The sequence below is a fragment of the Silurus meridionalis genome, chromosome 6, assembly GCF_014805685.1.
Source record: "Silurus meridionalis isolate SWU-2019-XX chromosome 6, ASM1480568v1, whole genome shotgun sequence".
NCBI classification, from domain to species: Eukaryota; Metazoa; Chordata; class Actinopteri; order Siluriformes; family Siluridae; genus Silurus; species Silurus meridionalis.
The window spans coordinates 22,884,464-22,908,627 of NC_060889.1; the positions used below are offsets into that span (position 1 = coordinate 22,884,464).

At 34.7% G+C, this 24,164-nt stretch overlaps 1 protein-coding gene and 2 long non-coding RNA genes across 4 annotated transcripts; all 3 read left to right on the forward strand.

The window, feature by feature from the left end:
• The first annotated feature begins 286 nt into the window (after window positions 1-286).
• LOC124387013 (coagulation factor XIII A chain-like) lies at window positions 287-9,895 on the forward strand. Its single transcript, XM_046851103.1, is given in 16 exon segments — window positions 287-402; window positions 405-467; window positions 1,563-1,751; window positions 3,047-3,295; window positions 3,970-4,088; window positions 4,348-4,455; window positions 4,753-4,930; window positions 5,221-5,359; window positions 5,492-5,548; window positions 5,550-5,593; window positions 6,548-6,636; window positions 7,032-7,185; window positions 7,329-7,604; window positions 8,060-8,220; window positions 8,596-8,732; window positions 8,945-9,895. Coding segments are annotated over 16 exon segments (2,220 nt in total). The 5' UTR covers window position 287; the 3' UTR covers window positions 9,087-9,895.
• Window positions 9,896-10,783: 888 nt separating this feature from the next.
• Window positions 10,784-13,546, forward strand: LOC124386807. Of its 2 annotated transcripts, none has more exons than XR_006926016.1 (4): window positions 10,784-12,227; window positions 13,094-13,124; window positions 13,227-13,271; window positions 13,391-13,546. It is a non-coding gene; the product is annotated as an uncharacterized LOC124386807 (long non-coding RNA). The 2 variants fall into 2 exon arrangements; XR_006926015.1 differs by having other exon boundaries at window positions 10,784-11,175.
• A 20-nt stretch (window positions 13,547-13,566) lies between these two features.
• Window positions 13,567-16,723, forward strand: LOC124386806. The gene is made up of 4 exons (XR_006926014.1): window positions 13,567-14,263; window positions 14,366-14,410; window positions 14,537-15,583; window positions 16,317-16,723. It is a non-coding gene; the product is annotated as an uncharacterized LOC124386806 (long non-coding RNA).
• The last annotated feature ends 7,441 nt before the right edge of the window (window positions 16,724-24,164 follow it).

Below are 24,164 nucleotides of genomic sequence, written 5' to 3' on the forward strand. Positions count from 1 at the left end.
GATCAAATGCAACACTGGGATAAATAAATAAAGAATAGTGTTTTAGAAAGATCTCCATATAAGATGATTTTCTTTTTACTTGAAGTGTTAAAAAAGCACAGTGTAACACTTTTATGCTTGATGGAATGGAAGAAAGGCACGAGGAAACAATGAAGCTTAAAACCTCTAGGAGTACAATATCATCATTACAAAATTAGTACCTTGCTTGTTATTTTGAAATTTGATAGCTATTTTATGTCCTGTTTGGAGATGTGTAAGTGATTTTCAGCACTTTTTTATTACCAGCCATGACTGATCAGGAGACCCCTGAGAATACGGAGGTGCCCATCACACCTGCTGTACGCCCCAAACAGGCATCTCACCAGGGACGCAGAGTGGGCAAAATCTCCAACTCCAACGGGAATATGAAGAGATCGCAGAGTTTGAGCCTTTCATGCTCATGCCTAGAGGTCCCCCACCGCTTACTGGTGAGCCATTCCCCACCCCATAAAAATAAAAACTGTTTTTTTTAACTTTAAATTATTATCTATAGATTGGGTGAAGGTTAGGAGTCTTGATTAACAGACTTATATTTGCCATTTATTTGGCCAATAAATATAAGCACTACATCTTCTATACTATATTTAATGCTGGCAAATCGGATTAATGTGTGGGATTAATGATTAAACTGTAAATTATCACAATAAAAATTGTCAATGACAAATTTACATGAAGACTATATCCTTTTAATTGGTTGACCAGTGTGTCCAGCAGAAAATGCCGAGTTGTTTAATGTTTCCTCCAGACAAACCACTCATTTACTGCTTCCTTCTGATTAAAGAGGCTTTAGTTCTTGTGGCAGAGATAGCTGCTGCAGAGAAAGCTATCCCTGATCTTATCAGAAAAATGTTTCCACAGTGTGTTTTATGGTAGCTATGTGTTTTATGGTTAGAGTTTTACAAAAGTTTAACTTTTTTGCTAAATACTACATTCACATACATTTACATTTGCAGCATTTAGCAGATGCCCTTTTCCAGAGTGACGTACAAAAGTGCTTTGAATCTCTAGCAATGAATAAATCTACACTCTTAAACTAGATTACAAACATAAGATAAATCAGACTACAACTGTTGATTTTTACAAAGCAAACTTGGAAAGTGCTAATTTAAGTATTTCAGGAAGAGGTAGGTCTTCAGCCGTCTCTTGAAGATAGCCAGGGACTCCGCTGTTTGGACATCTATGGGAAGTTCATTTAATCACCTTGGTGCCAGAACAAAGAAGAGCCTTGAATTATACTTACCTTTTATTCTGGTACCAGTCGAGCAGTGATGGAGGATCTGAGGCAGCGTTGGGCAGTGCGAGTACTGTATTAAGTATTATTTTTGAGATACTGAGTTATTTCCTGGTGATTGCAGTAAAATGCTTCTGCAAACCTCTTCCTAAAGGATGTCTGTAAATGTTTAATTCAATCCAGGATCAAGATGTATAATAACCTACCTCATATAACAACACAATGATCTAATTCTAAGTTAGTTCTTCTAGTAATAAATGTTCATAATCTCTCTTTTTGCACATTTGCACAGAGTATCTGGATGTCTGGGATGTCAATATGCTCAAACAGCCATATGAGGAGAACAAGCAGAGGCATCACACACACCTCTACTCAAATGACAACTTGATCGTACGCCGGGCCCAGGAGTTCCTTATCAAAATCACCTTCAACCGTCCTTTCAATCCTGGAAAGGACAAGTTTGCTATTGAATTTGCTATTGGTATGTAAAACAGTTTGTGAACCCGGCGGAGTTTGAATCCATAGCTATTCATAATAAGTGTTTTGAGCTTCATTTATGTCAGAATTTTAGACAAATGCAGTTTCTACAAACAAACAAACAAAAACATTAATTTTCAATCAGTCTTGATTGGGCACATTGTGTAATTATTCACAGTACTAGCAAAAAAAAAAAATGCGAACCACTGAATTTAGTAAGATCTAGATCCTCTTTTAGCAGCAACAATTGCCACCAAATGTTTCTGCAACTGCTTGGCATAATGCTGAGGAGAGTATTTTGGGCCATTCCTAATTACCAAATTAGTTGGATTATCTTGTTTTAACAGTGTTTTTAGGTCAGAACATTTCAGTTGATTTAAGGTCAATACCCTGGTTTGGCCATTCTACAACCAAAATGCCCTCCTTTTTCAGACTTGCTTATAAAGATTGTTCATAAATTTACATTTACAGTTTATTGTACAAAAAAATACAATAACATACACATATGCACATAACTAAGACATTCTCAAACGGAATAAACATCTTGCACTGTACTGTTCAAAACTATGTCTCAGAGATGTACTTGGCTTGAATAATTGAAAATCTGACTTCCTCTACAGCAATTTACCATCTTCTTCTTTTCATAACATTGTGCTGAGGATGTGTTGAGAAATATTGGCATTAACATAGCAGTCGAGAACGAAATGTTGATGTGAGTTAGTGAGTGAGCAGGAAACATTGCCATGTGGTTCCTTCCCAATCTTCTTGTTGCTTCCTCATCTCTGGAGTGTTTCCTCTTTTTACATGTTATTCACTTAACTTTAATTCGATCATTCGTATAATGCTGGAGAAATCGAGCATTTGTGTATGGACTGTACTTGCATTTGCAATTTCATCATGATTTCATGAATTTTTAAAGTAAATTTAATTTTTAAAGCAGCCTGATTATATTCTAATTTTAAAAAATGTAAAAGATGAGGAAGAAATGGTTTTATATTAAATATTATGATTCAAATGTTTTTGAATGACACCAAACACTCCGGTTTCACACTCATGCATTATTATTATTATTATGCATGCGTTATTTGACCATCTGTCTTCTAAATCTTACAAAAAGAATAATCTCAACAGTCCCTGGAGTTCACCAAAAGATGTAATAAAACTTTTTTAAAAAATAAGAAAAATCTTACATATATCAAAACATTGATCATCAACCCTGATTCTGCAGTTTTATTTTGTCCATTGTTCAGGTCCAAAGTGTTTGCAAGAATAATTTCTAAATGATTTCCTCTTCACTAGGTGCTGGAGCACAGTACAGTAAAGGAACCTACATCCCTGTCTTCCCGACTGCGGAGCGGCAGAGTGTGTGGCGTGGCCAGATAGTAGAGAGCTCAGACAATGTTGTCACCATGGGCATAACCCCCACGCCCGACTGCATTGTGGGAAAGTACAGGATGCATGTTGCTGTGGTCACTCCATATGGCATTCGGAGGACTAGGAGGGACCCAACATTGGACACGTATATAATCTTCAACCCCTGGTCAACAGGTCTGCTTATATGTTATACAAAGCTGAACTCACATAGTTCAGAAGTTCTAGATATAAGGCAAATCACTGGTTTATATAAAGTGTTTAAATGTGTTACTACAATGCACTACATTAGTAGATTTTAAAAAGTGTTAAATTGTTGATATATTTAAATTGTCTGGCAGGATGTATTTATTTAGCAATTGTAAAGAAAATTCTCCAGGTTCAGCACTTTATAACTGTTAAAAGCAAAGCTGTATGTTTTCATGCCACAACACAAGAAAACCTTCAGAATGGAGGACTTTGCCTGCAGCATAAAAAGAGGCATTTTATTAAAACCAAGACAGAAAATTTTAAGAAGCTGGTGGGGGAACTGTTTATTAGTGCTATAACAAATTTATTTGAACAGAAAACGTAGTTTAAAGATTTTTTATAACATTGCATTCAATAAAAAAAGATAAAATGAAAAATAAAATAGTACAATACATAATTTAGTAATTATCATTTTTTCTTTAATGAATTTAATTGTTGGCAAATTGATTTTGTATAAAAGGAAATAAAACATTAACATTCAGGAAAACAATTATTTATGTCTTACTTTCTCATCACCATGCAAAGCTCAGATTACAAGGAGCCACATTATAGCTTGCATATCTTTTATAGAAATGTCCAGCATTTTTTAATTCTCATGATAGGTGACACTGTATACCTGGATGATGAAGAGGAGAGGGAGGAGTGTGTGATGAATGAATTGGGCATCATTTATCATGGCGCGTACGATGACGTGTCTGAACGTCCCTGGAACTATGGACAGGTACAAAAGATGCAATACTAAAAAGGCAATTTAGCATTAACCAAAATTAAAGGAAGCAGAGTACACCCTCCAGAATCCAATTACATTTAAATTAGACATAGTAGAAAGAAACATGATGTGGTTGTGATTGTTTATTGTATAAACATTTTTTTTATTTTTTATTACTAGCCAATTTTGCAAAAATGTTACTTATAATTTTACTGTCTTGTCAGAGTGACACACAACCTATGGGCTGATATTTGATCTCATTCTGTTTCAGTTTGAGTTCGGCGTTCTGGATGCGTGTCTGTTTATCTTGGATAAAGCTGAAATGCCTCTCACTAACCGTGGAGATCCTATCAAAATCAGCAGGAAGGGCTCAGCTATGGTGAGATACTGAGACAACCCTAGCAAAATAGGGTCCGCTGGAATAGTAGTGATGTGGCTTGATGTTAAATAATTTTATGCTTTATCCCCACAACTTCTTAGATACAAAATGTTAATTATGAATAGTGTTTATAAAATAGATCTATCTATCTATCTATCTATCTATCTATCTATCTATCTATCTATCTATCTATCTATCTATCTGTCTATCTGTCTGTCTGTCTGTCTGTCTGTCTGTCTGTCTGTCTGTCTGTCTGTCTGTCAAACTATCTATCTATATCTTGTTTTGTCCTTATAGCTGAACTCACGTGATGATGATGGAGTCCTGCTGGGAAACTGGAGTGGTGATTACATGTATGGTGTGGCACCCACCTCCTGGACAGGCAGTGTGGAGATCCTCCTGGACTATGCTGGAAGTCGAGGACAATCAGTTGGTTATGCTCAGTGTTGGGTCTATGCTGCAGTGTTTAATACTTGTAAGAATACTTATGCTTCTACTGCCCTCTACTGGCCTGGTTGGTCTCACACAGCTAACACAGTGCTTCTTACTTATGCTTATACTACCTAGTTGTTTAAATAAATAACTGGAAAAAATCTCTGCCTATTTGTACTAGTAGTACATTAAATTATATATTTTATCATTTCATAAATTTATATATATATATATATGAATAATTTTTTTTTTTTTTTTGGTTAATTATTTGATATTTAATTTAATAGTTTTTCTTTTAAAAGTTAAATCTGTGATACCTCTACTCTGTTTCAGTTTTACGCTGCCTGGGTATCCCTAGCAGAGTGGTTACTAACTTCTTCTCTGCTCACGACAACAATGGAAACCTGAAGATGGACATTATATTGGATGAAAATGGCAAAGTGGACAGAAATCACACCAAGGACTCCATCTGGTCAGCCCCATATTTATATATAAAAACAAATCATGCATCCTGTTATTGTTTAGATGACTGTAACTAAAGCCATAATAGCTTATAAAGGCATGTATGTAGAATAATTTACACTATGGTATATATTTAATTTAGGAATTATCATTGCTGGAATGAGTGCTTCATGGCCAGACCTGATCTACCTGAAGGCTTTGGGGTGGCAGGTTGTGGATGCTACACCACAGGAGACCAGTGACGGTATAAACACACACACACACAAAAAATCATCACCACAAATGTCAGCAATTAAATGCAGTACACAACCTTTTACAGATTCATCTAACAGTCATACTTCCTAGTTAACCTACCAACTGGTGTTCAACCAACCTTTTTATTCAGAAACAATTAATACTTTTCAATGTCTTTCCAGCTTTAACATCTAAACAGTTTTTTTATTTTGACCTGGATATTCTGGTATTTTGCTCCTGTATTGTTTATTTTGATGTTATCACCGTCTAATTTTGATTAGTTCACCTATTTTCAACTGTGATTTGGTGTCACATTTTATGCACATTGACACTTTTATTCACATGCACACTTATGCATCTGCAGAAGCACTGAGGTACAAGTAATAAAAATATATGTAAACATTTTGTTCAGTTTTATTTGCAGATTGCTGTTAATAGTAGCCATTGCCCCAATACTTTACAGACAACCAATACTTTTTAAATCTACTAGAACTAATTAGCAAGCCGGATGTGTCTGTGTCAAGTAAAAACTCCCTAAGATTATATTAAGGAAGAATCTTTAATGAGGATTTAAAAGAAAACCCATTTGCTTTTGGGTGTTAGTGAGATTCTAAATCAATATGATTAGAATCATACAGAGATAAGAGTGAATGCTAAATGCATAAATAGTATACAGAATATTTGGCATGAGTATATGTGAAAAGTCCTGAGACAGATTAAATAGGTTTCTACACCAACATGAAGCTTAATCAAAAATGCAAATAAATCTAAGATAAAGAAGCAAAAGGCAGCACAAACAATGTTTAGTTCAGATCGGCAAATAAAGAGTGTAGAAGGTGCCATATCACAACATCTCAGCAGCCAGCAGCAGAGTGTTTGTAGTTTATGAGAAAAGAAATCAATTCCAGAGGGCAAGTTGCTTCATGAGTCTTTATGTATTTTAGAGATTGTATCTGTTTTTCAGGTATGTACCGTTGTGGACCTGCATCTGTGGCAGCCATTAAACATGGTCAAGTCTGCTATCCTTTTGATGCCCCATTTGTGTTTGCAGAGGTGAGTAAATTAGTGTCATCTCCTCTTTGCTCATGGTTCATATAGGAGAATGTCCTGCATACTGTTAGCTCACCCAGTTCCATCCAGTTTGAGTACACCTACTTCAGAAAATCAATAGTTAGCATTGTGATAATTACAAATAATTTGATGATAGACTGCTAGAAAATATGCAGTGTTAAAAAAACTGTGGAAAAAAGAACTACTCAAAAGTCACCCCAAGAACCATGATTACAAAGTAAACTAATCGCATGCATATGATTTTTAGTATTATTATGATTGCTATTATGGCAGTAGTAGTTGTAGAGGTGAATTTATAATTTTTTATATTTGTACAGTTGTAAATAATGTATACATTTCCACTTTAACTGAGGTTTGTGACTAATTATGCCATTAAGGTGAACAGTGACTTGGTGTACTACATTAGAAGCAAAGATGGCACACTCGAACCAGTGAAGGTAAACACCAGTTATGTGGGCCGCATGGTGCTGACCAAAGCAGTACTGGATAAAGGGAGGAGAGATATCATCAACAATTACAAGTTCCCTGAAGGTCGGTGAGCCTAAACACTAGTGATCTATACAATTTGCATGATCATGATTAATTTTTGTCCACTGCAGTTATAGAAAAACAAATACAAGTTGTTTTTAAAGGGCAATAACCGCCATAATACAGATCTCTCTGTCTCTCTGTAGGCACTGCAGAGGAACGCAGGGTTCTGGAAAAAGCAGAGGAATTTGGCTGTCAGCGGGAGAAGGCTGTTGTGTCTCAGGCAGATGTGGAGGTAGAGATTGTTACTCAGGAGGTGCAGCGGGGTGATGATTTTACCCTGGAGTTGCGATTTACCAATCGCAGCAGTCAGCAACGTGTATTGGACATTTACATCAGTGGTAATGTGGTCTACTATACAGGAGTGCCGAGTGCTGAGGTCATCTTCGAAACTCCAGTTGTAAAACTGGGGCCGCAGGAGAGTGAGTATGGGCTTGTGTTTTTTTGTTTGTGTGTGTGTGTGTGTGTGTGTGTGTGTGTGTGTGTGTGTGTGTGTGTGTTTGTCAGCTTGTCTTTGATTCTCTTCTTACTTTTGTCTAAGTTACATACCTTGTAAAATACATTTTAACACTTTTTTTTTAACATCAAAATGAGTATTTGTAATAATAGAACGGAAATTCACAAACATCAATTGGGACAGAGGCAGCTCAGTAATTAAGACTTTGGATTGGAAGGACATAAGTTCAAATCACAGCTGCCCCTGTTGGGCCCTTGAGCAAGGCCCTTAACCCACAACTGCTCAGTTGTAAGTTGCTCTGAAAAGGGGCGTCTGCCAAATGCTGTAAATGTACTTCAACTTTGTTAGATTAAATATCTATATATCCATAAAATGAAAAAAAAAAATTCTTATGCATACCCTGGCTCAAATTAATTTCAGATAAAACCGAAAAAGTTGTGGTGCGCGGTGAGGACTATCAGAGTAAACTGGTGGAACAGGGGAATCTGCACTTCATCGCTACTGGGAAAGTGCAGGAGACAGGGCGAATCATAACCGCCATGAGGGTTGTCAATGTGCACAATCCCAAACTTACTGTGCAGGTATGTTGCACTCACTTGATCAAAATAATTATGAATAAAAAAACAATTGAGTTGTTGATTTTACACAAAAAAGACTTTTTTTAAGATAATTATTATTTCGTTATCTTATTAATTAATTATAATTAAACATATTATTTACATATAAACTGACATTTGGGTAAGCTTAACAGAAGTGTACATAAAGATCTAAATGTCATGTTTTGCAGAATGTTTTTATTAAAGATTGTGATTTTGTAAAGGCTGAAGCAAATAAGTTCAGTCTTTTAAACTCCCTGGGAAGAATTAAAACTTTTCTATTAATTGCAATGATTATAATAAGTATTTTCCCTTTTTATTCTCTCTCTCTCTCTCTCTCTCTCTCTCTCTCTCTTTTAGGTTACTGGTTCTGCCAAAGTGTCTGAAGAGATGTATGTGACAGTGGAGTTCACTAACCCCTTCAAATTCAGTTTGGAAAATGTGTATGTGCGTGTGGAGGGCTCTGGCATCATGTCAATCAATACTAAACTGTACAGGTAAACAAAATCTACATTTAATCAATTATATCAGAAGGCCAGAACATTATTCAAAAAGGCTTCAGGTGCATGGTACTAGTTTGGTTCTCTATTAAATGCATGTATATGAACAAAATAATATTTATATTCATGTAGTTCCAAACTAGGAATGCACTCAAACATCCAGTTTTCCCCTCAGCAATTTAAGAAATGTATATCTGTGTGTTTTATAGAATAATTGGTCCAGGCAGCTCGATAAGTTGGACGGAGCGCTTCAGTCCTCGAAGGGCAGGAACCACCAAACTGATGGCCAGCCTGGACTGTGCTGCTCTCAGGCAGGTGTATGGGGAGGTGGAGGTCACCATCAAGCCATAAAGTCCTGTGAAAGAGGGACAGGACCTGTCTTTATAATGCTCATGTTAACTAAAAAAAACAATTATAGTATATTTTTAAACCCGAAAAATGTCTTAGAGCAAGCAACATGTTACATTATTTGCCTTTGCACTTTTTGAAAAACATGTAAGCATAATAGAGAGCTGGATATTAAATAAAGCACATTCAAAAAACAATCATCATATTTCAAAATGCAAATGGAAAAAAGACCAAATTCTTTGACAGTAAAGATAGTAAAAAGGCATTAAATCTGAAAATATAATAATTTTCATCTGTATTTTGGCAAATCTTTTTTTTATATAATGATTTTATATAATGATGAACTTATTGCATGAATTACTAACTAAAGTTACTTAGCCTTAGCTGTATCAAGCAAGTTTATAATTCATCTCCACCAGAGATATCTGTAGGCTCTAATGTACCTGGGTCTATTTACTAATAATACTATATAACTAATACTAAAACTAATAAAACTATATAAACAAACATTGTAAATCACAGTGACTATGAACATACACTATTATGGATGATGTAAATACATCTCACAACTCAAAATACCCATGTTAATCTGACCCACAAGCATCATACATGACTACAGCTATTGTTGCATTTCATGGAATGTGAATCCTGATTCATATAATCATCAAGGTTAAGTCAAAAGTGATGAATGGGTGAAAAAATACTCATTTATTCTTCCTGCATTGAGCTGTACAAGGCATGTGTGTTTTATTTGCTCGGATTCTGTTGTGGTTGTCAAATGTGGAAACATTAAACGCCATTATGAAACTAAACATAGACACTTTGAAGAAACTTAATGAGCTCAAAGCCCAGTACGAGCAATCTACACGGGTTCTCTCTCAATCACTCACAGCCCAAAAACAAGCATATGAGTCTTCACCGAGAATACATTGGATTTTGGGAAAACATAACAAGCCCTTTACAGATAGGGAAATAGTTAAGGAGTGCATGGAAGCTGCATGTGAAACACTTGGAAAGATATGAACTGAGAGAAAAAAGTAAACAAACACCCCTTTCAGCTGCAACAGCTACAAGAAGAGCTGAAATATTAGCATAGGATGTGCAGGCACAACTTGATGCTGCTATTCAGACTGCACCTTGCATAGCTTTGGCAGTTGATGAATTGACTGATATTAATGCTCAGCTTGTGGTATACATCAGATTTTATTATGCAGAGAAGAAAGATTTAATTGAGGACATCTTAGGTGTTACAGCACTTACAACACACACTAGAGGAGAAGACCTGTAACTGGCCATAAAAGAGATCTTAACGCTTAGAAGGATCACTGTATTATCCACCAGTCTGTTCTGTGCTCCACTCTGTCCGAAGATTATGCTGAATTTAATGGATACAGTAATGAAACTAATCATCTTTTTCGGGCATCCTCATCACATCACCATCGCCTTCTTCGAGAATTCCTAGCAAAAGTAATGTGAATGCAAATTACCTACTGCTTTACTGCAATATTAGATGGCTAAGCAAATGAAGGGTGCTAGCATGCTTTTGGGCATTTAAAAATGAAATAAAAAAGTTATTAGGTATAAAATTGTCTGGACCTCAGCTGGTGAGGAGGGTTTATTTACTGGACCTCAAGCAATTTTAGCTGAAGACCCCTGATCTAAAGTAACTTGAAGTAAAATGATACCCTTGTGGGTGTAAAAGAGATTTAAACTCCACCCCACAGGAAAAGAACAAGTTCTTATTGTGGTAAACATGCAGACGTGACAACCTACCAACTTTCCGCAGTAAAATTTAACCCCATTTTAACTAGTTTTTAATTTTACTTTAGACTCTTACTGTTTGATGAAGACTATTGATGTTGTTAGCCAAAACACCTGGTACATATTTGTACAAAAAAAAATAATAATAAAAAAAGGCCCACTAGGCTATCTTTTTTTATTATTATTATTTTTTTTTATATAACTTTTATCTTACATTTCACTTGACTCTGAGATTCAACTACAAACAATAAGAAGGGAATACATTGAAAGGAAAGGAAAAGGCAGCAGGACTACGTCTCTGGACTGTTTTTATATTCTATTTATAATTAAGGTAAGACGCAGAGCTCATGTTTATGTTTCCACACTGTTTCAATGTCTTCAGTTTTGTTGCGATTTCCTCATTTTAAATTGAATAATAAATTATATTATGGCTTTTAGAACTTATAAATAAATAAATCTTTATAAATACTAGGGGATATGTGATATTTTGGAATAGTGTGTATTCTTATAATAATCTGTGCCCATATACTGTGTGTGACTTAAATAAAGTTAGTGGTCAGCGATTGTTACAGGAAGCTGCAGGAAGTGATCTGACTTTGGGTATGCCTTTTACTATAGCTGCATAAAGACCAAAACATATGTAATGCATACATATAAGGACTAATTAGGAATTTTAAGTAGTTTTTGTGTTTGTATTTCAACATATGTTTTCATTTGATACCATGGAGATTTGCTAAAGATTTTTATGTTTTTATTATTAATTGACAGTGTTTTAATTAGTTTATATAAAATGTTAGGAAATGCCAGCAAGGCTCAATTGTCCTGGACAGAGAAGCTTAATTCCTTACATACATTACATTTCCACTATCTCATTAATCTGAAGTGACAGAAAAACATGAAGATTGTTCTGAAATTACTGCATAAATGATAGCTGGTGCAATTTACATGTAAAAAGGAACTGATACCTGTGTTGAAAACGTTTCAACTCCTGCAAAGCACTGACACTGAAGATTGGTAAACAAACATCTTTGAACAGAAAACCTTACTTTACCAACTATTCAATGCGCTTTTATGGAAATAACACCCTTTTATTCCCCTTTATTATGGGTTTTATATTATGTAGACCAGGGGTCCCCAAACACCAGGCTGCAGATCAGTACCAGGCTGTGGATCATTTGGTATCAGGAAGTGTGAAAGAATAAAAACTTCCTCTTATTTAAAATAAAATAAAAAGCCTCTTATTTCCATTTTATTTACTTTTACAGTCTGCAGGGTGTTTTGTTTTTGAAACACTTCTGCCTATGTCAATGTCCGGCACTCTTTCTAATTTTTAGCTGCAGTTTTTTTCTATGCATCTATGCCTCAGACTGATTCTGCATTATTGTGAGTTGAGTTACATTTTAATTATATAAGTAATAATTAACTTAGTCAGTAAATAATGTTATATGTACAATAGTAAAAACTGTATACAACTGAAACTGTTCAGTGTTGCAAAAAATGTTTGGGGACTGCAGATGTAGACCATCTACCATGTACCTCCTGGAATAAACAGTTATGATTATATAAACTGTAACATTGGAATGAGTGAATTAATATAAAACTGTCATTTACACTTACTACAAAGTAAATTTATGATGATTAAAATGTTTATTATAAAAAATCAACACTCTGTTTGAAGTCATCAACATCAAAATGATACACTGACATTTCTTTCTTTAAAAAGCTGTCTACAAGTACAGCTACAAGGCTTTTAGTTTAATGAATTCAAAGAGAAAATGTGTAAAAAGTGTATGCATGTATGTATTACAATCATAAATATTGTCATAACTGCTCTTGTACAAGATTAATTATAAATTTCCCATTTGGAAAATGTGGCATGTAATTAGCACCCTATCTATGTTTAAAACGACAGTAGTTTTTTAATGCATTTAAACTTGGTATACCTTCTCATTTAAGTCAGTATCACTTCCTGTTCACTTCCAGTGATTTGTGTGTCGAAGAAAATAAATGTGTGTGTGTGTGTGTGTGTGTGCGTGTGATTTTGAAAGTGATACTACAATACTTTTCTAGAGCCATAGTTTGTGTGTTTACACTTCTTTTGCCCAACTAAAGAAAATGCTGAAGTTTACAATACATATTTATCAGTTTACCCTGATGAGTACCAGTAAGGATTAGAGCAGTCTTTACTTCTGGAGTTACAGTGTAAGTTATGAATTGACTTCTTGGCTTTGTGGATTTTCTCCCTTTAGTTATTCAGTAAAAATATGGGAAGTCAAGCAGGTGAGTATCACATATTTTATAGATTCTTGTACCATGTAAAAAGCTGCTGACTTTAAATGGAATATAAATGACTATATTATTTTTGTCTTGGTTAATCTGCAGCCAAGCCAGATGATCAGCAATCCTTGTTAGATGATACTGATGAAGGTAAATTACCCCCAATACCCCTATATGTATCTTGTAGTCATAATTCTCCACAATCACATTTTCCAGCTTCCGGGAGTACATTTTAATGACAAATTTATTTTTGTTTTCTTTATAAATAGTAACTCTTATTGAGAAGATCTCAGTTGTGATTATGGGACATCATGGAGTTGGGAAGAATAAAGTAGGGAATGCTCTTCTTAAGAAGAAAGCCTTCACATTCACGGATAGATCTAAAACATATTACTTAAAGGAGGAATACACAACAAACAACAGACATATTGTCGTGACTCGTGTTCCAGCATGATACTGTCCCTATGCCCAAAGCCATGAAGATGTTATCTCCAAGAAGATATGCTTTAAAGGAGTTAGAATGGAAGATATTTTGTTGCCAGCTATAGAGCTCCGATTTCCAAAAAAACATTTTTTGGGTAAGTTACAAACCTCAGGCTTCCTCACTCTACATCAGTACTTAACTTTACTAAAAGCCTTCTGGCTGAATGGGCACAAATGTCCACAAACACACTCCAAATTATAGTGAAACATCTTCCCAGAAGAGTGGATGTTCAGCAAATAGAGACTAAAAGTTAAATAGGATGTAAAAAAAGCACACACAAATTTTATGGTCAGGTGTCCACAAACTTTCCACAAACTTGTCCATTAAGTGTCTTTTCATAGCTGTGTGTGTGTGTGTGTGTGTGTGTGTGTGTGTGTGTGTGTGTGTGTGTGTGTGTGTGTGTGTGTGTGTGTGTAATTTTAAAAGTGATACTACAATACTTTTCTAGAGCCATAGTTTGTGTGTTTACACTTCTTTTGCCCAACTAAAGAAAATACTGAAGTTTACAATACATATTTATCAGTTTACCCTGATGAGTACCAGTAAGGATTAGAACAGTCTTTACTTCTGGAGTTACAGTGTAAGATATGAATTGACTTCTTGGCTTTGTGGATTTTCCCCCTTTAGTTATTCAGTAAAAATATGGGAAGTCAAGCAGGTGAGTATCACATATTTTATAGATTCTTGCTCCATGTAAAAAGCTGCTGACTTTAAATGGAATAAAACTTACTATATTGTTTTTTTCTTGGTTAATCTGCAGCCAAGCCAGATGATCAGCAATTCTTGTTAGATGATACTGATGAAGGTAAATTACCCCCAAATACCCCTATATGTATCTTGTAGTCATAATTCTCCACAATCACATGCATCATTTTCCAGCTTCCAGGAGTTATTTTTAATGACAAATTTATTTTTGTTTTTTTATAAGCAGTAACTCTTATTGAGAAGATCTCAGTTGTGATTATGGGACATCATGGAGTTGGGAAGAATACAGTAGGGAATGCTCTTCTTAAAAAGAAAGCCTTCACATTCACCGATAGATCTAAAACATATTACTTAAAGGAGGAATACACAACAAACAACAGACATATTGTCGTGACTCGTGTTCCAGGCTGGTCTGCAGATTTAAGCTCTCAGAAGAATGCACACCTTTGGCCAGTCATTAAAGACAGTGTGCAGTCATTTGTGGATGGACCCAATGTAATTATGCTGGTTGTTGGTACAAACACTATACCTGCAGAGACAACAAAAGAGAAATTAAAAGAAATCTTGGGTGATAGCGTTGCCCAGCACATTTTAACCGTTTCAGTGGATGGACAAAAAATTGTGGTTTATCACAGTGCTAGAAAACAAACCATAATTAACAGGTGTAAATATCACTACTTTGTAAGATGCATGTGTGGAAAGCAAAACAGAAATCTAATTGAATCAATTGAGGACTTTATTGTATATAAGCAGGACATTCATTTTGTGCTCTGGGAAAGAAGGAACCAAACCTTGAACTGCAGCATCAGGAGCTGGCTGAACTTATGAGTAAAATGGAATGCAAAATTACAGCTCTGTCTAAATGTGTGGATTCAAGTATTTATGTAATAGAATCAAAAAATGCTGAGATAAGGGAACTACAATGTTTGCTGAAAGAAAAAGAGGATTTGCTGAGAGCCAAAGAGGAACAGATACAAATCTTAAAGTCAAATAAAAATAATGAAACAGCAAACCTCTGTCCAGCACAAAAAGACTGAACAGCTTGAGCATGTGTCCAAACAAGAAGAGCATGTAATGATGAAAGCGTTTCAGAAACAGATTGGTGATTTGGAAAACAACTTGAAGAAAAAAACAGAGAGATATATCAACTGAGAAAAGAAAAACAAGAGCTGAAATCTCAAAAGGGAAAGAAAGGAAAATCATCTACAAATAAAGAGAACAGAAAGATACTAATTCTTTGAATTAGTCCAACTGGCCAGAGGAGATGCAGAAGGTATGATACCCATACATAGTTTTTTTATTTTATAATATGATATGAATTAAGAGTAATAGAGAATAATAGAGTAATAAAAGAGTAATACATTTCAAGTACTTCTATATATCTTTAGCTATAAAATATCTCTCTCGCTCCATCTCTCTCATCTATCTGTTGTGCACGCACACACACACACACACACACACACACACACACACACACACACACACACACACACTCTCACAGGTAGCCTTTGCATCACACCCCCTCTTCTAAACTAAACTGGAAACTGTCATCTGAAGAGATTTTGAATTGTCTGATTAGTTTCAGGCACAAGACAAGTGTGCAGGTTTACAGTTAGATGAAGAAACCAAAGTCTGAAGTATTTAGTTTAAAACTTTTTACAATACAAATAATTTTAACGTCATCTAAGAGTACAAATTGTAGTAAACATATGCTTAATCACTAGAGAATTACTGGCTATGCCAGTGGCTATATAATTAAACCAGAAAATGCCAGAACAATAAAGCTGTAGGTATTAATGGGGAAATAAGCAAGCTTTTCAACTTTTAACGCCTTTAAACATTATGTTTAAATGTCTCTTTATATTCTGTAAATAATGTACTTGTTTTTACATTAAAAACTATGGATTTTGGAAATTCGATTATGTAACAAAAATGCTATCTAATATGATAAACTGTAAGCATTTGAGCTTCCATTACTAATTTTAGGGCTGCTTTTTTGTACTCAGGTGTACAATTTCTGAAGAAAAACCACAACAAGCTCATTGAGAGAATTGTGGCAGTGAAACCCATTGCTGATGAACTGCTTCAGTTTATTGGGCACCACAAATATGACATGATTCTACAAGCTCCAACAGAGTATGAGCAAAAGAGACAGCTCTTCAACATTACTCAAAAAGGTGGAGAGAAATTACAAATAGAGTTCTACCAATGCCTGTTAAAACATGAGAAATATCTTGTTGAAGACTTAAAGGAGTCATCATAAATTACAAAATCACCAACTTTAGAACATTTCACCAAAATTTGACATGGAGTTTGGTTCTGAGCTCAGCTCTCTGTTCTACAATGTGCCATGGTGCCTGTACTTCTTTTCTGAGGTGCTTGGGGTGCTCTGTGATTTCATGGACTCATAATGCAAAAATTGTGGATAATGAAAAACCTGAGACTGTGATCAGGCACGTGATTAAAAAAATTTACAGTAGATCTGAAGGACTTTACTATCCAGTCTGTCTGGATTTTGTTTTTGTTTTTTCAAATCATTATTTTCTGTTTATGTCTGTAAGTGTAAATAAATAATGTAAATAATATTATCATATTACTGTACCTTGGTTATTTCTTATCGTAAATACTGTAGTTCATCCATAAAAAAAAAGCCAAAAGAGAAGATGTTCCAGTGTGTATGATCCCTTCCATCATGAACTGTTTGGCTTTACGTATACAACCCAAAGATCCCTGAGATTATTCTGGATTGTATAATTTTAAAAGCAGTTTTGGTTTTACTCTCAAGATAAGACATGAAGAAGATGTGACCATGTGTAATGTAATTATGTATGTGTGTGTGTGAAGACTGGAAGCCCACTATCATCAGATGGAACAAAGCTGCATCTTGTATTGCTTGTAAGCAATCAAGATAAATTGCCTGTTACGTAAGGGGGAAAACCCATGGTGAAACAAAGTTCTGAAACACTGGAGTAAGATTAAATTTACAAAATTCGTTTTGTATTAAAATATTAAGTATGGCTGTCAAAATGCAAATTCATTTTAACGGCACTTTCCTTATTAATTGATTAATGCAGCAGGCATTTCTGTTTGACCATTTTAGATAAAAATATAAATAAATATAAAAGAGACCAACACACATTTAATCACATCCTTTCTTTACTCAGATATAAAAAAATAAAATAAACCCCACCGAAAGTTAATTTGTAATCAGTAAAAATTTGTTTTACTGGTACTGATCTCAAATCAGTACCAAAATCCGCCATGATGAACACAATTAACCTTCAGGGTTCAACAAACGCGCCGACGCATTTGGTGGCATTTTCTTTTCCTCATAATGCCTAAACGAACTTAAATTACTCTGTCTCTTTTGATTGTACAGATAAGAGCAATACATTATCCGAATCTTTGAAGTGTCTACTTTTATTTGTATACACTCAATAACAGCAGAATGTTGTGCTTTTGTAATATAAAGAATGCATACAGGGGGCGCTCTCTGCCATCTCTGTCATCTCTCTTTAAGACACACAAATAAAGCAACCTGAATCTCAGTGAATACTTGACTCACAGACATAATAAATATATAAATAGAGAGTTTGAAATGTCTACTTTTCTTTTTTTTTTTAACATTGAATGAAAATATTCTCTAATTATGTAATTGGTATGAAAGTTAGAAGAGGTACAGTTTCTCTCACAACAATTGCGATAAATTGTGATTAAGCGCAACTTATTTTGCAGATTTTAATGGCTTGACAACCCTATTACTAATATGATGTGAGGTCCAGTTACCAGTATGACACTAAAGCAGGTAGTAGTAATGTAATGTAGTAATGGCTACTACCTGTACATGTCAGAGCCCAAACTTTTTTACTTTAACTTAAGTAAAAAAAATGGATATTCAGTTCTTCAACTTTTAACAGAGTATTTTAGAACATGAGTATCTGTACTTTTACTTAAGTGAAGGATGTGCATACCTCTGACTAAGTATATCAGTGATGTTGCTTTGCTAACTAAATATTTATATTTATTTAATACTTAATCATCTTAAAAAACATACCAAGCTTACTTGAAATCATCTAGAAACTAGATAGATCACATTTAGACAGGTTTGGACAGAAGTATTTTGTTTGGACAGAAGTCCAAACAAGTTGTCAGGTAAGGAATGCCTGTAACAATAACAATTGGAACAGATCAAATCTGAGTTGTTGGCACCACATGTGCCAGCCTTTGCTCCCCACGTGCATCACTGAGCTTTGGCTGCCTGTCACCTTGTTGCCGGTTCACCACCGTTCCTTCCTTGAACCACTTTTGATAGCTACTGACCACTGCAGACTGAGAACAGCCATCACAATTTGGCCCTTGTCAAACTTACTCAAACACTTACGTTTGCCCATTTTTCCTGCTTCTAACTCATCAACTTTGCAAACAAAAATTTTCAATTGCTGCCTTATATATCCCACCCACTAACAGGTGCCACGATGAAGAGAAAATCAGTGTTATTCACTCACTGGTCATAATGTTATAAGGTCATTATGTGATTCGATTAAATTGATTTCATTTTCATTTATAGTATATATATATATATATATATATATATATATATATATATATATATATATATATATATATATATATATATATATATATATATATGCCGTGCCGTTGCGGTTGTAGTGTAGAGGTTTGGAGTTGTCTTAACTGGGTTTCTTGCTTTAGAAAAAATGGTATTCACCCTCCATATGTGAAATGACTCTCTCTCTCTGTAGTGCCACACATTGTTGTATTGCGTTTTTGTACATTATTGATGGTTTCTATAATTGCGCCGTGATAGTGGTGGTATTAAGAGGTGGATTAGGTCGTGTAAGTCCCCACTTAAGGCCCAGGTACCAAATGCACCGCCCGTCACTGCATGTATACATGCTTTATATGTCTTCACTTTTATAGCCATATTGAGTAAAGAGTTTGCTGCCCAGAGCTCACACAGCAGATTTACACCTTTATATTTTCTACAAATATTTTAACCCTTTTTTCTAGTACAGTAAATTAGTAAATTATTATTATTTATTTAGCAGTGTTAGTTTTCGGATGAGAGTGAAAGCATATAATGTTTTGTTTGGTGGTATGTCGAGATGAAAATTCTTCAACTGGATAATATCAATCATTTAAATTCATTTGAGCAATAAACACAAATGTTAAATAGTATAAATTATATTTTAATGCTTGGAGATTCTTTTTTTCTAGTATCTGTATTAAAATATTTTTTCAGTGTTTTTTCATTCAGGTCAGTTCTGAAATTCAAACAGAATCAAATTCAGGCTGCAAATGAATCAAGTTTAAACTAATTTAAAATTAATACTGCATTTAAAAAGAGTCACGTTTCTCTTCCGAAAGCTAAAACTTACCAGATATTTATCACTAAAGACTCTCACTGAACTGATTGACCCATTCAGTATTAAATTTATTCTCTGAAATTTTCCTCTCATGTTTTATTGCTCAATTTATTTCCTAACAATAAAAATTGCAAATGAATCACTGTAGTAGATTTTTGGAAAATAAAACATTTTATATATCTCTGACAGTACCCTACAATAAGTTTTTCACTTCATACAAAAAAATTGTGATTTAATCTTTTTTACCTGCAAACTCACATCACACACTGTATGTTTCGCTTAGTGGATGTGACTCTGGATACTGATACTGCTCATCCATAACACAGCCTGTCTGCTGATGGAAAACAAGTGACATATAGAGTGACAATGAGTTTTACAATTTGTCCCTGAGTTGTTGGAAAGCAGATTTTTTTTCTCAGGGAGATTTTATTACGAGGTGCAGGTCAGAGGGAAAGTTGATTGGATATTAGGATTTGTGAGAGAGAACATTAACAGGAAGGAATGAAGGATTCAATGCAGACCTCAGAATGGATTCTGGACTGTGATACTGTACAATGAGGATCAGTATGAAGCTCTTTCTGATCCCTCTTTCCCCCTCACACTGAGAGAGAAGGTGGAGAAGGCATGGGTATTTGTGGATTATGATAAAAGTCTGGTTTCCTTTTAAGATGTGAACTCTAGATCTCATATCTACTCTTACACTAGTCAGATTTTCACTAAGAAACCTTATCCATTCCTTAGTCCTAATTGTACTGATGAATGTAAAAATTCAGCACCACTGATCATCTCTCCTGTATTTAATCAGTTATAATAAAAACACATACTTTACTGGTGTCACTGAGGTGCTTACAGTTTATCATACATTTTTTAAATTAATTTAATCCTACACTGTACACTAATTTTTTTTTTTTATGATTGTGGAACTTTGTGATTACAAATTAAATATTAATTAATAATAAATAATTTATGTTATATGTTATATTTCAGTTGCTGATGTCTGTTAAATACAAACAAACAAACCTGTTTCTCCTGAAAGGTTCATCAAATACAATTTAAATTACATTTATATTTTATTTACATATCGTCTAACCATCACAATTTGGCCCTTGTCAATCTTGCTCAAATTCTTATTCTTGCCCATTTTTCTTCTTCAACTTTTAGGTAGAAATGTTCACTTGCTGCCTAGTAAATCCCACCCACTAACAGGTGCCATGATTAAGAGACAATCACTGTTATTCACTTCACCTGTCATAATGTTATAATGCCATAATGTCATAATGTTATGCCTAATCGGTATCTCAAAAAATATTTTAGTGAATTGTTGGCCTTCTGGAAAGTATGTTAATTTACTATATATGCACTCACAGTGGACTAACACCAGCAGATGACATGACTCCCCAAACCACCTCTGACTGTGCAAACTTTACACTTGACTTTAAGCAACTTGGATTCTGTGCCTCTCCTCTCTTCTTCCAGACTTTGGGACCTTGATTTTCAAATGAAATGCAACATTTTCTTTCATTTCATCTAAAAGACGACTTTGGCCCACTGAGCAACAGTTCAGTTCTTTTTGTCCTTTGCCCAGATAAGACACCTCTGATGTTGTCTCTGGTTTAGGATTGGTTTGAAACAAGGGATGCGTCAGTCTGAGACACTAGTCTCAGAAAACCTTTGCAGGTGTAGATTATTAGCTGAGTCTTCAATATTGAACTTTTTCACAATATTGAAATTTTCTGAGATACTGATTTTGTTTTTTTTTTATTAACTGTAAGCAATAATCATCAAAATTAAAAGAAATAAACACTTGAAATCTATCAGTCTCTGTTTGATCAATCTATATAATATACAAATTTAATTTTTTGCATTGAATTACTCAAATAAATCTTATAAAAATATAAACTTTTGAATGATATTCTAATTTATTGAGATGCAAATGTATATATATCAGCAAATAGTTGTGTTTTGCAACCTGAAACTTCAGAGCCGAGATGCGTCACCGGGCAATCAGGTTTTCTTATCAATATTAATGAGGCTCCCTCACACACACACACACACACACACACACACACACACACACATATATATATATATATATATATATATATATATATATATATATATATATATATATATATATACATATATATATATATATACATATATATATACATATATATACCGGCTGTGTGGGCATTCACAACAGCCGCAATTGATTCCAACATTAGCTTTTTACTAATTTTTAAGTTAATTTCAAAAGTGTCTCATTACAGTACAGGATGTAGCCACTCGCAGCCACCGGCGGGGGAGGAGGAGAAGACAACAAAAATAAGAGACTGAAAGTGAAAGTAATCAACGCTGCTGTGCCACTTTTACTTCCTGTTTTGCGTGAGAAATGTTCAAGCGGTAGAAGTTATAGTAAATTTTTTTCAATATGTCAGGCTATCAACATCCTGTGTTTTTTGAGGCAAACAACCTCTCTGATGGGGACATAAAGAAGATTAGAAATTATTTTACAATCAGGAGGCAGTCTGGAGGAGGAGAGTGTGGAGAAGTGGAAAAAGTGGGAGACAACACCTATAAGATAAGCTTTTCTGAAAAAACAGGTCAGTGAACATAATTATAAAAAAACAGTCATTATAATTTGATGATGATAATGATGAATTATTATTATTATGATTTTTATGATTATTATTATTATTACAAGACTTTCCACTAGTTCAATTACACATATATGACATATGCAAGAAACATATTGTAAAATGTGATTATTAGGGCCCGAGCACCGAGGAGCAGGACAGAATGGCCCTATTGTTTTCCTTAGAATTTATTCTTTTTTTTTATTTTTTTAAACACACATTGGTCATTAGAGGTCCCTTAACATACTCGAAAACTCTTGAAATTTGGCACACACGTCAGAGTCCTTTGTCACTAGGGCCGGACAAAGGCTGGAATACGGGCGTGGCAGGGGGGCTCTGTAGCGCCCCCTGTAATTCAAAAACAAACATTCGTGCACAGATCGAGCAATTACATACGCACATGCACGAGAGTTGGTACGCATATAGATCTCATCGACCCGAACAACTTTCGCCCTCTAAACTATGAGCTACGCCCAACAGGAAGTCAGCCATTTTGGTTTGTTTTATAAGTGCATGCGGTGAACTTTTAAATACTCCTCCTAGGGAATTCATGCGATTGACATCAAACGTGGTGAACAATATCTAAAAAGAGTGTCTAATATCTAAAGCAAAAAATGTCTTATTCAGATGACACGTGGTGTGTATGTTTGGCCAGGATTCCGATCGCATCGATGTGCATATTGTGAATCTCGGACGTAGCGCCATCAACAGGCGCCACGAAGTGTGTCATTCACAAACGGTGGATTTTTTGACAGTTGCATGTGGTGACCTTTTAAATACTTCTCCTAGGATATTCTTGCGATTGACACCAAACATAATCAACATGATGCCGAGACATTGTAGATGATAAATTGCGAAGTGATTTTTGATATCTCGAGCGCTGTTCCCATGGCAACGTCAAACTTTACTAAGATTAAATTTACTGGCTTTTCTGCTGAGCATCTTGATTTTTGTCTGAAAAAAAAAAAACCAAATGTGTACTTTTTGCCATCAGAATCTCAAGACTACAAAACTATAAGAAGTGATTCAACAACAGCTTCAGCATTGCATTATCCATTTTATTTAGATTAATTACAGAGGTGGAAAGTAATAAAGTATAAATAATTGTTTCTATTTATTTTTTACTTTTACCCTACATTTTTACACAAATATTTGTACTTTCTACTTCTTAAATTTTCAAACCAGGCTCATTTAGTTTTAATCTATTTGGTGACATGATCAACATTTGTTTTTTCATTGCGTGCCGTTTTCAGCCCATCAAATTATTACCTGTCGTTGCATGGCTTTTTTCATCTACCACTGATGTATACTTTTCTGGCTATCAGGCACCACAGATGTAGGCTAGTTTATGAAGCTAACAATGAGCAAGGAAAAAGGCAACAAGCAGTATGGGACTAACAGAAGTGAGACAGAGGGAGTCAGAGATACAAACATGACTGAAAACAGAGACATTTCTGATCACTTGATCTTTTATCTGCTTGTGTTCTATATGATGGTTGCTCAGCCTGGATACATTCATTAGGTAACAAAATTCGTTTTGTATTAATATATTAAGTATGGCTGTCAAAATGCAAATTCATTTTAACGGCACTTTCCTTATTAATTGATTAATGCAGCAGGCATTTCTGTTTGACCAGTTTAGATAAAAATATAAATAAATATAAAAGAGACCAACACACATTTAATCACATCTTTTCTTTACTCAGATATAAAAAAATAAAATAAACCCCACCGAAAGTTAATTTTTAATCAGTAAAAATTTGTTTTACTGGTGCGGCTAATCTCAAATCAGTACCAAAATCCGCCATGATGAACACAATTAACCTTCAGG